General features: G+C 44.8%; 1 protein-coding gene across 4 annotated transcripts in view; it reads right to left on the minus strand.

Moving 5' to 3' along the window:
• The window catches only part of dpp6a (dipeptidyl-peptidase 6a), a 488,251-nt gene that overhangs the window by 30,477 nt on the left and 444,880 nt on the right, over window positions 1-12,894 (minus strand). For all 4 annotated transcript variants that reach the window (XM_034108575.1, XM_071206894.1, XM_034108574.1 and 1 more), the window contains one exon: window positions 10,177-10,297. In XM_034108575.1, the coding sequence (XP_033964466.1) occupies window positions 10,177-10,297 (121 nt within the window). The remainder of the gene's footprint in view (window positions 1-10,176; window positions 10,298-12,894) is intronic.

Genomic DNA, 12,894 nt, shown 5'->3' on the forward strand with positions numbered 1-12,894 from the left:
CATGGGGACCTCAAATTTGTCCCCATAAGGGAGGTGAGTCCCCACACGTGACTGTGCAAACAGATTTAGGTCCCCACAAGTATAGTAATGCTAGGACACACACACACACACACACACACACACACACACACACACACACACACACACACACACACACACACACACACACACACACACACACACACACACACACACACACACACACACACACACACACACACACACACACCACACACACACACACACACACACACACACACACACACACACACACACACACACACACACACACACACACACCCACCCTCAACCCTAGCATTTCTCCAACTGAAATGCATACCCCACCCCTTATGTAGAAACATTGAGGGACGTTGATCCACAATATGCGAGGAGCAACCAGTCAGTGTAACTCGACCCAAGCTCACAAAACAAAAACAAAAAATCGGTGCCCAACAACCACATCAATATCTGCTGGTCTAATGAAACATGCAAAATACATACACTGAACAAAAATATAAATGCAACACTTTTGTTTTTGCTCCCATTTTTCATGAGATGAACTCAAAGATCTAAAACATTTCTATATACACAAAATAACCATTTCTCACAAATATTGTTCACAAATCTGAAAAAATCTGTGATAGTGAGCACTTCTCCTTTGCCGAGATAATCCATCCCACCTCACAGGTGTGGCATATCAAGATGCTGATTAGACAGCATGATTATTGCACAGGTGTGCCTTAGGCTGGCCACAATAAAAGGCCAATGAAACGTGCAGTTTTGCTTTATTGGGGGGTCTGGGGGGGTCCGAAAACCAGTCAGTATCTGGTGTGACCACCATTTGCCTCACGCAGTGCAACATATCTCCTTCGCATAGAGTTGATCAGGTTGTTGATTGTGGCCTGTGGAATGTTGGTCCACTCCTCTTCAATGGCTGTGCGAAGTTGCTGGATATTGGCAGGAACTGGAACACGCTGTTGTATACGCCGATCCAGAGCATCCCAAACATGCTCAATGGGTGACATGTCCGGTTGTTGATTGTGGCACAATGCCATGCTTATTATATAGGTCTACTCTCGAACGGAATCATATTTCAATGGGCTTTCTCTTAAGAAGGAGAGAGAGAGGAATAAAAGAAACCTCAATATACACACCCATATAAAGACAATGTAAATTACATTACATTACATCGCTTTTATCCAAAGTGACCTACAATAAGTGCGTTCGACCAACAAGATACAAACTTGAAGAAAACAGAATCATATAAGTACATCAGGTTTCATAGAGCTAAAACATTTCAAGTGCTACTCAACTGGCTTTAGATAAGCCAGTCCTTTATTAGTATATAAGTACTTTGTTAGTAATTCTATCACTCGAAGTGGAGTCGAAAGAGATGAGTTTTCAGTCTGCGCCGGAAGATGTGCAAGCTATTTGCTGTCCTGATTTCAATGGACAGCAGCTCATTCCACCATTTTGGAGCCAGGATAGCAAACCGACGTGTTTTTGCTGATGGGAACTTGGGTCCCCCTCGCAGTGCGGGTGCAGCGAGCTGTTTGGCTGATGCAGAGCGGAGTGCACGTGCTGGCGTGTACAGTTTAACCATGTCCTGGATGTAGGAAGGGCCAGATCCATTTGCTGCATGGTACGCAAGTACCATTGTCTTGAAGTGGATTCTAGCAGTTACCGGAAGCCAGTGAAGGGAGCGGAGGAGCGGCGTGTTGTGGGAAAATGTAGGAAGGTTGAAGACCAGACGAGCCGCTGCATTCTGGATGAGCTGCAGTGGTCAGATGGCACATGCAGGTACCAGGAGGGAGTTGCAGTAGTCTAGGCGTGAGATGACGAGAGCCTGGGCCAGAACCTGCGTCGCTTTCTGGGTCAGGTGGGGACGTATCCTCCTGATGTTGTAAATGTTTGCAACTTTAACTCAACTCACAATGCCTGATATCTTACGATGCAATCTCAAGCTCATTGTGGCCGTGTGATTCCCACACAACACACACCAGAGGCTATTGTTTGATGCTTTTGTAGAACTTTTCGGCTTCTTCTGACGTTGTGAAGAGATTAATCATGCCGTTGTGTAGCACTCTGAGTTTGCAGGGGTGGTGTTGGAATCCATGGAAGGCATTGATGTCAACAAACAACTTTGTAACAGTGTTAAATCCCCGTCGGATCCGGACCGTTTCTGCAGAAAAATCCTGCACGAATGATATCTTGCCCCCGTCATGTGTGATGTCTCGACGTCTTGATTCACGGTAGACAAACTCTTTCTCCTGAAACTTGAAGAAGCGGACGATGACCGCTCTGTGTTGGTTGGGTTTCCCCGATGCTAGCGTGCGATGAACCCGCTCCAGAGTGAGAGCCCTGTCAGGTGTCAGCTCCAGCCATCGTGTCAGCATGTCGTTAACAAAGTTGAGGAGTGTTTGTTGCGCCTCGGCTCCTTCTCGTATACCAAACAGTCGTAGATTCTTTCTTCTGCCCCGGCTCTCCAGGTCGTCTGTCTTTGACTCAAGGTCAGCGATACGTTTGTTAACGGAGTCAAGTGCGGCCTCCGTTTTTTCAAGCGTCTTCTCTGCATGGTGTATGCGGCCTTCGGCCTCGTTAATACGGGTTGAATTGGAAGAAACATCCCGTTTTAATTCTGTTACTTTAGTCTCCAATGCAGCCATTGAGGTTGCCACGACGGTCAGACGTGTGTCGATGTTGTCCAACTTTGTTTCCGAAGTCCGCCCGTAGTGATTTCAACTCGCTCAAAACGTCAGCTATGTTAGCCAAGTTGCTATCTACTGAGTCGCTCAGTGAACTTGGCGGGGCTGTTTTAATCGACGACTTCGTCCTCGAGTGAAAATATCGCAAGCCTTGGTCGCAGGAGGGTTTGACATATCAAAGCTGATATTGTGTTAAAATATGTTGCCGTGTAGGTAGGGATTTTGTATTAAAGTATGTGTGGTTGTCGGGAGCCTCCCAGCTAAGCTGCCATCTTGGTCTCGTCCACGTGACCCCCCCTTTTTGTATTTGTTGATCTGAGTGACAGAATAAAATAATTTAGTTTACCAGTAAATCCAAATGACTATATTATTAAGACAATATCACAGAAAAAGATATTGGTTGCTAGGTTGGAATAACAGTCTCTGGGGCTCAACAGAACTATTTCTAGCTCTCTCCACAGCATATTCCTTCTCCCATACACCCAGACCCACTGGCAGAGGAGGTGGCACTGGTCTCCTGCTCTCTCCCAAATGGAGCTTTTCCCTCTTCGAGCTACCTAACTTCACTCCTTCCACCTTTGAATTCCATGCCGTCACAGTAACCCATCCTATACAATTAACCATTGTTGTTCTCTACCGTCCACCAGGCGCCTTGGGGGACTTCTTGGAGGAATTAGATAATCTCCTATCACACATCCCTGAATATGGCCCTCCCGCTGTACTTCTCGGAGACTTCAACCTCCAGACGGGGAAAATAGACGAACTAACATCTCTGTTAACCGCCTTTGCTTTCTCACTGTCTCCGTCCCCACCAACTCATAAAGCTGGCAATGTCCTTGATCTCATATTCTCAAGGAACTGCGCTACTTCTAACCTCTCTGTAAACCCGCTCCACACATCCGATCACTTCTTCATTTCATTCTCTCTACCCCTTTCCAAACATAACAAACTAATCTCTTCTCATCCTGCACCTGTCCGCCGTAACCTCCGTTCCCTCTCCCCCTCTACCTTTGCCTCATCGGTGCTCTCAGCCCTCCCTTCCTCTGACTCGTTCCAACTCCTGCCTCCAAACTCTGCTGCAGAAACTCTCCTCTTTACTCTCTCATCCTCTCTGGACTCTCTCTGTCCTCTCACATCTCGGCAGGCTCGTCAGTCCCCTCCTGCTCCCTGGCTAAATGACGCACTGTGTGCTAATAGAACCGTCCTTAGGGCAGCAGAGCGGAAACGGTGGAAAGCCAAACACCGCGACGACCCCCTAACCTATCAGGCTCTCCTCTCCTCTTTCTCTCCTTCGATCTATCAGGCAAAAAGCACTTTCTTTCAAGATAAGATCCAATCTTCCTATTCCAATCCTAAAAAACTATTTTCCATCTTCTCCACCCTCTTGGACCCTCCCAAAGCCCCTCCCCCCTCCTCACTTCTGTCAAGCGACTTTGTTAACCACTTTAAAAAAAGGTTGATGATATTCGCTCTTCTTTTTCTGACTCACCTTTACTCACCGATGGGTCACCAGACCCTCCTTCCACCCGCACACTAACCTCCTTTCCCCCTCTCTCGCCAAGTGAGGTTCTTACCCTCATTACCTCTGCCCGCCCTACCACCTGTCCTCTGGACCCTATCCCTTCAAACCTCCTTCAGACTATCGCTCCTGATATTCTACCGTTTCTCACCCATTTCATCAACACTTCTCTAACTTCTGGTCACTTTCTAGACAGTCTCAAGGAGGCAAGAGTAAACCCTCTCCTAAAGAAACCCACTCTCAACCCGTCTGATGTTATAAACTACAGGCCTGTCTCTCTCCTCTCGTTCCTGTCTAAAACACTTGAACGCGCTGTCTTTAAACAACTCTCCTGTTATTTCCATGAGAACAACCTTCTGGATCCGCACCAGTCTGGTTTCAAGGCAGGTCACTCCACAGAAACTGCCCTCATTGCTGTCACTGAGGAACTGCACACTGCTAAAGCAGCCTCCCTCTCCTCTGTCATCATCATGTTGGACCTGTCTGCTGCATTCGACACGGTGAACCATCAGATCCTCCTTCGCACTCTCCAAGAACTTGGAGTTTCAGGCTCTGCACTTTCCCTCCTCACCTCATACCTCAAAGACCGTACCTACAGGGTAACATCGAGAGGGTCTGAGTCCGACCCTTGTCAATTAACTACAGGGGTCCCTCAGGGCTCTGTTCTTGGTCCCCTCCTCTTCTCCCTGTACACAAACTGGCTCGGATCTTTCATTAGCCCGCATGGTTTTTCATACCACTGCTAGGCTGACGACACCCAATTAATTCTGTCCTTTCCCCGCTCAGAGACCGAGGTCGTCGCACGCATCTCTGCTTGTTTAGCTGACATCTCTCAGTGGATGTCCGCTCATCATCTCAAGCTCAACCTTGACAAAACTGAACTACTTTTCCTTCCGGGAAAAGATTGTCCCACTCTTGACCTGACTATCAACATCGGCACCTCTGTTGTTTCCCCGACCCAGACTGCAAGGAATCTGGGTGTGATCCTAGATAACAACCTGTCCTTCACTGCAAATATCGCTGCTACAACCCGTTGCTGCAGATACACACTTTACAACATCAGGAAGATACGTCCCCAGCTGACCCAGAAAGCGACGCAGCTTCTGGTCCAGGCTTTCGTCACCTCACGCCTAGACTACTGCAACTCCCTCCTGGCTGGTCTACCTGCATGTGCCATCCGACCTCTGCAGCTCATCCAGAATGCAGCGGCTCGTCTGGTCTTCAACCTTCCTACATTTTCCCACACCACGCCGCTTCTCCGCTCCCTTCATTGGCTTCCGGTAACTGCTAGAATTCACTTCAAGACACTGGTACTTGCGTACCATGCTGCAAATGGATCTGGCCCTTCCTACATCCAGGACATGATTAAACTGTACACCCCAGCGCGTGCTCTACGCTCTGCATCAGCCAAACGACTCGCTGCACCCTCGCTGCGAGGGGGACCCAAGTTCCCATCAGCAAAAACACGTGGGTTTGCTATCCTGGCTCCAAAATGGTGGAATGAGCTCCCCATTGACATCAGGACGGCAGAAAGCTTACACACCTTCCGGCGCAGACTGAAAACTCATCTCTTTCGACTCCACCTCGAGCGATATAATTACTAACAAATAACTGCTAACAGAGTACTTATATACTAATAAAGGACTGGCTTATCTATAGCCAGTTGAGTAGCACTTGAAATACTTGGCTCTATAAAACCTGATGTACTTATATGATTCTGTTTTCTTCAAGGTTGTGTCTTCCTGGTCGAATGTACTTATTGTAAGTCGCTTTGGATAAAAGCGTCAGCTAAATGCAATGTAATGTAATGTAATTTCTAACAGTGTGGCTCATTAGTTACAGCTTGTTATCACACCAAACTTAATCCAACAATTTTACTCTTTTTATTAATCTTTCCCTTTCCAGTGTTGATTATGAGGTTCCTCCATGTCCCAATGGTTCTATTTTGTATAGGCTTCGCCCTCTAAGGCTATCGCTATTGTAATCCCCTGCGCACCGGCGCAGCACTGAAACACTTGTAGTCCACGCCCACCTGCGAGGTGGGCCCCACCCTCGGGCTCACTTCCGGTATAAATAGGAAGGAGGCCCGACAATCTGATCCCTCTTTTCTTCAGCACCCCGGTACTGAAGCACTGTAGAGACACTAAACTAGACAGTAAACCAAAAATATCCTTTAAAACTGGAGAGATAAACAATTATGCATAAATAACTGTTAACTAGGTAAAATAAGATATAAATGAACAACACAAATAAAGTACGTTAAATGTATTTGTTATTGGCTATCAGGGTTGTGAGGGTTACTTTGTAAATGTAATCAGTTACTGATTACTGATTACATGGCTCTGAAAGTAATCCGAATACAGTTACAGTTACGTGTCTTAAAAAAGTAACGTAATCAGATTACTTTTAGATTACTTTATTTTTCCATCACAGATGGGTATGTTTTGGTGAACAGGAGACACAAAAAAGGAAACTGAATGTGTTTTAACTGTTTTAATGGCTTATCAAGAGCACAACTGAAACATCACATCTGAAACGATGTAACAACATAATAAACTTGTTGGGGATGCAGCTTGGGATGTGAGGAGAGTGAAGGACACGGCTTAGAACGGGCGTGTCGCCTTCTGTCCTGCCAGTGTTGGCAGGACATGAATTAAAATGTCGAACTCGGACTTGATTTTAAGGGCATTTCGGCCAGGGGTGTAGAGCTATAGTTTAAGCACCGTATTGGCAAAACAGGAGAGTGTGTGCACCAGTCTGCCTTGATCTATGAATTCATGTCTGTGACACTCACATTATTTGCTGCCCACAGCTGTTTTTTAGAAGGAAAACCTCCTTCACTTGATGAAATCTCTGCAGCGCCAGGAGGCAGCGGGAGGGTTAACTCAGCCTCTGAGAAGACCAGCACGCCGCGCACCGCCTTTCACGCACCGCCTTTCACGCACCGCCTTTCACGCACCGCCTTCACTGTGTATACCTTCAGAAATAATCATTAGTAAGGCTAAAGACTAAAGAGCGACCGCAGGCTGATGTGTTTTAACCACACACACGCGATTTAAACACAGACTTTTGTTCCTCCATGTTTCGTTGTTATTGAGCGAGCGGACCCGCGATTTTTTTTTCAAACGCTTTTTTGGTCCATCTGCGGCGGGAATAGGTTTTGTGGGCTGTGATGATTTGGCTGTACCTACTTGAATATTAAATGGTGTGAGGAAATCTTTCCACCAATAATTCCAATAAGTAATCCAAAATGTATTCACTTCAGGTTTACGAAAGTAACTGTAATCAGATTACTCGTTTTTCAAATGTAACGCGAGCTGAATACAGTTACTTGATTTTTGTATTCTGATTACGTAACGCCGTTACATGTATTCCGTTACAACCCAACCCTGTTGGCTATACATAACAAACCTACCTACAGATAGATAGATACATGTAGGGTAACATGTAGGGTTTCCCATTAATGCTATGGGCTACAGTGACATTTTCTACTGCAACACTCCCCACACGCACATAAAGCTACACCCGCAACTATTACAATGAAGGCGCGATAATCAGCTCACGGCATATCGGAGAAGATTTTTTTTCTTAAATATTGAAGTTAAAAGCATCAATGTGGTGCACTTTTGAGAGCAAAATTAAGAGATCTATGAATACATCTCTCAACACCCATATGAAACAGAGCTGTTAACAGATAAGCTTCTTTTTCTTTATGGATATTTTACTAATCACTCCCCTTTTAAACTGTATTCTTGTTTTACTGTCATATTTCATACCTGTTTTTCATTTATTATCTTATTGTTTTATAGCCTAACTATAATGATCATATGAAGGTGTGCCTCGGAAATACTTGTTTACATAAATGGTGATCAAACTGTTTTGAGACCCACTGAGATAACTTGGACTAAAGTTAACTATCTAAACACTGAGAGAGTCCTTTACCTCAGGGAAAATGGAAAATGTAACTGGGGTGAAAAGGGTGTTATCATTACTTAATTATGAATGTTGTTACATCAATGCCGAACATTTGTTTTTTTTGTATTATATTTATATTTAATCTTGTGGACGTGCAGATTCCCTGTCCTCCATCAGGGGGTGCTGCAGCACCCTCAGCACCCCTACTTCCCATGGCCATGGCATCTAATGTTCCGCAGTTCATTAAGCGCAGCGCATTTGTGACTACCCGATCCGTCACCCTGCCCGATCGGTTCTGCGCATGTGCGAGAGGGTCCGCCATGTTGGACAACTCCGGACGGCAACACCAGATGGACACTTGACACAGTGGCTTTTAGCAAAGCTCAAAAAGAAAACTCGAGAGAGATGAGTTATTGTTATTACAACGTGACTTCACTATTATTTAACAACTCTTTTTATTGAGTTCTTTTATTTGGGGTTAAGTACATTTTCAGAATAAGTGAGGAATTAATTTAACTTCTGTTAGACAGCCATATGCCATACATTTTTGCATACATTCACAGTAAATATTTATTCAGTATGATAGCTGTCTAACAGAAGTTAAATCTATTTCTCACTTATTCTGACAATGTACTTAACCCCAAATAAAAGGACCCAATAAAAAGAGTTGTTAAATAATAGTGAAGTCACGTTGTAAAAACAATAACTCATCTCTCTCGGTTTTTCTTTTTGAGCTTTGCTAAAAAGCGACTGTGTCAAGTGTCCATCTTGGGTTGCCGTCCGGACTTCCGGACCATCTCGCACATGCGCAGAACCGATCGGGTAGGGTGACGGATCGGGTAGTGACAGCATTAAACAAACCATCATGCTCTTACTTTGAAAACCATGCGGAAATGTCGTCATCAGCAGGCCATCACATGGCTTCCGAAAATAACCGAGTGACATGAGTAGATTTTAGCCGAGACCGGCGGACAGGCAGTGTTGCCAACTTGGCGACTTTGTCGTTAAATTTGGCGGATTTCCAAACCCTCCGGCGAGTTATTTGTGTCAAAAGCGACTAACGACTATTCTAACGATTTATAATGGTGTTATTAGCGACTTTTCTGGTGTTTGGCGACTCACGTATTGTTCTGCAGTTAACGAGCTGCCGTGAGCCCCGCCTCACTCCCATAGTACTCACAGGCGCTCAGACTGACAGTTGCCTGGCGGCAGCAGAGCTGCTGCAGTCAGAGAGAGCAGCGAGGAGACAACCACACTCCCCCGCGTCGAGACTGCAAATGAATTGCGCATGCGCCAACTGCCAAGCCGTCCTGGTTTTGAGCGGGATTTAAATGTGCTTAAGACGGGAAAGCAAAAAAGTAATTTTACATTGCAGAATAGAGATATTTCTGATCTACTGTCGTCTGGATTTAACTCCGGTGGTTTCAAGTTTTGATCCTTGAAGGGTTGGGAACGTTTTTTGCACTCCCCTCTACCATGCTCTCTTCTACAGCCGCATGATATGCAAATTAGGCAATGACGTCATTTAGCGACTTCTGGCGACTTTTTGGACAGCCAATAGCTACTTTTCTTACTAAGGAGTTGGCAACACTGCGGACAGGTTGTCTCAAAACTCCGTGTGTGTAAAAAGACGATCCAAAAGCAGAGATTTGAGATCCACGAGCAGAGATTTGAGATCCACAAGCAGAAATGTGAGATCGACAAGCGCATTTTTGGTCGACAAATATAAAATGGATTCACAAATGCCTGATCGAAAGTTGTAAATGTTAAAGAGATATTCAAAGTTCTTTTTTTTTTAATTTGTAAACATATTTTGCGTATTTGCAGATCCGTTTTACATTTGCACATTTATTTGTGAGTTTGCAAATCTTTTAAATGCATTTGTGGATGGTGTTTTACATTTACAAATCACATATTTACATTTTAAAATATTTATTTTTCTGTTCACACAAATAATTAAGAGACATATCTATGCCCATAGTTATCATTCTTTTCATTTACCTGTTTAAGAAAGTAAGAAAATGTTTTCTGCCTCACCTTCGTACAGCCAATCACTGAGCCCATTGAAAATGACGCCCTCCTTGCCAGTAGACACCAAACGAATAGAGCGGTTATCTATCCTGGAGCGATAGTAGATGTTGTTTTCAAAAATGAAGATCTACAAGAGCCAGAAAGGGAGAAAGTACATTTAATCACATTTCAACAACAGATGTATGGAGCAACTATCTTTAAACTTGAAACCCCAAGATAAGAGCTGTGCAAAACACTAAATCCCTTACAGCTCTGGGTCTTGATATGTAGAGGACTCTGATTGACACTGACATTGACCTGCAGGGAATTGGCTTTTGTGAATAAGAAGTTCCAAGAAAAAAATAGTTTCAATTTCTGAAAAAGATGGAAAACTTTGGCACCAAATGTTGACTTTGACACTGTCCTCTACAGGCTTTGAAAATAACTTAAGGTCAACTATTTCATTACAGAGAATAATTCATCATAAGCACCCATGGAGATAATGGTAGGGCCGGCAGCTCTTGGGGCTAACATTTACATAAGTAAAAGCCTTAATGCTATGCTGGAAACAAGCCTCAAGCTGGTATCATGTTATCGGTTTGTAAATCAATCAATCAATGTTTATTTATATAGCCCAATATCACACATGTTACATTTGTCTCAGTGGACTTCACAGTTTGTACAGAATATCAGTATGACAATACGACACCCTCGGTCCTTAGACCCTGTACAAGGAAAAACTTCCAGAGAAAAACCCCACAGTTTAAAGGGGAAAATGGGAGAAATCTCGGAGAGCAACAGAGATCCCTCTCCCAGCACGGATAGACGTGCAATAGATGCCGAGTGTAAATCGAAGAGATAATACATTTTACAGCATAGGTAGACCAAATGTTTGGAAATTAGGGATGTTAAGATTCACCGATTGGCATCGGTGCACCGGCATAAACGTTCAAGATGCGAGTGCACCGGTTGAAAGAGTGCACATCGGCTACAGTTTGGGTTGAACTCGCGATGCATCGATTGTAGCGTCTTTGCATCGGTAAAAAAACGATTCATTCATATAATATCCTCTCATCCTGTCAGCACTCAGCAGAGACGATCTTTGATCTTTGCTTCGCACTACGGAAGGCCGAAAGTCTCAGTTATCAACCAAAACACAGAAAGAAAGAGAAACACAGTGCACCGAAAAAATACCTACCCGGCTCTTGGGCTGCAACAAACTTGCATCACACGTTCAGGTTTACCCCAGTGCGAATTCGTTTTCTCTTCCCATCTACCTGCTGCACGATACATACCACCTTCATCCTGGACCCTGAAGTCTCGACCGCCCCTGTGCGTTAGCACATAGTCATCAGCCAGAGCAGCAGCCTCTGCAGCAGTTTTCACCTTACGCTCCCTGATGTAAACCGCAATGTGGCTGGGTACAGAATTTTTAAATTGCTCCAACACCATCAACTCACATTATGCAACATACGTATCCACATTTAAGGCGTTACACCACCTACTAAAAGAAGTAACCAGATCCCTGGCAAACTCAACATATGTCTGTCTGCTAGACATCTCCCAGGACCTGAACCTCTGTCGATATACCTCAGGGACTAATTTGTAGGCCTTCAGCACAGCAGTCTTAACAGTTAGGTAGACCTTGCTCTCTGCCACCGTCAGAGCAGAGTAGGCTTCCTGGGCTTTACCTGTCAACACACACTGTAACAATAAGGTCCCCTCAGCATCAGACCACTCTCTGCTCACGCTCGAACAGGGAAAACAAAGTATCTGGGTTTAGCAGCGTTCAGTTATCTGGAACAAACTCCCAGAAACCTGCAGGTCCGCTGCAACTCTGACTACTTTTAAATCCAGGGTGAAGACTTTTCTTTTTGTCGCTGCTTTTAATTGAACTGTTCATATCTTAGACTGCACTTTAACTTTTATCAATGTGTTTTTTCTTTTAATGTTTATTTTATTAGCTTTTCTTTTTAATGACTGATTTTAAATGCCATTTTCTTAATGTCTTTAATGTCTTTCTTTTGTAAAGCACTTTGAATTGCCTTGTGTTGAAAAGTGCTATATAAATAAACTTGCCTTGCCTTGCCTTGCCTTGCCTTGGGTCTTGTTCACTAAACTGAGGAACTACCCGCAAACTACTGCCAACGTCAAACGGAGTAGCTCTATCAGAGAAATTAGAGGCCTGGCTTGCACCCCCAGCAGTTAAATTCAACCTCCGCTCCTCTAACTCAAGCCTCAGGCCTGCACCACGGCAGCTAGACATATCAACACCGTCTCTGCTAGGATCAACAGTATACTTTCCTCCTTTGAAGGCACCTAACTCAAACAGATTTGCTTTAACAATCCCTCTTATGTTTTCTTTCATTCTTTTATCCCCATCATCCGAGTGGAAATGTTTAGCAACACAGATCAGCTGCTCACGTGAGAAACCCTCCAGCAGCTCCTCTGAAGTTGCTCGCAAATTGTAAACGATGCCGTGCGCTCACGCTACTTACCCCCAGTTTCCACCGGGTCCGTTTGCGCTGCGCCGCGAAAACTGCGAGCCTGCACGCTTCTGAAACACTTCTGGGACGCGTCCGGTGGGTTATGGCGCTAGAGGAGGTCGGACCAAAACCGCTGTGCAGCCGTAACGTAAGGTCGGGCAGGCAGCCCCCCCTCGCAGGAAGTGGAAAGGTGAGCATCCGGGCCAGGCCCATCCCCCACATATACTAATTTAGCAGACCCCCCTCCTTCATCACAACA

The sequence above is a fragment of the Pseudochaenichthys georgianus genome, chromosome 20 (assembly GCF_902827115.2).
Source record: "Pseudochaenichthys georgianus chromosome 20, fPseGeo1.2, whole genome shotgun sequence".
Taxonomy (NCBI): Eukaryota; Metazoa; Chordata; class Actinopteri; order Perciformes; family Channichthyidae; genus Pseudochaenichthys; species Pseudochaenichthys georgianus.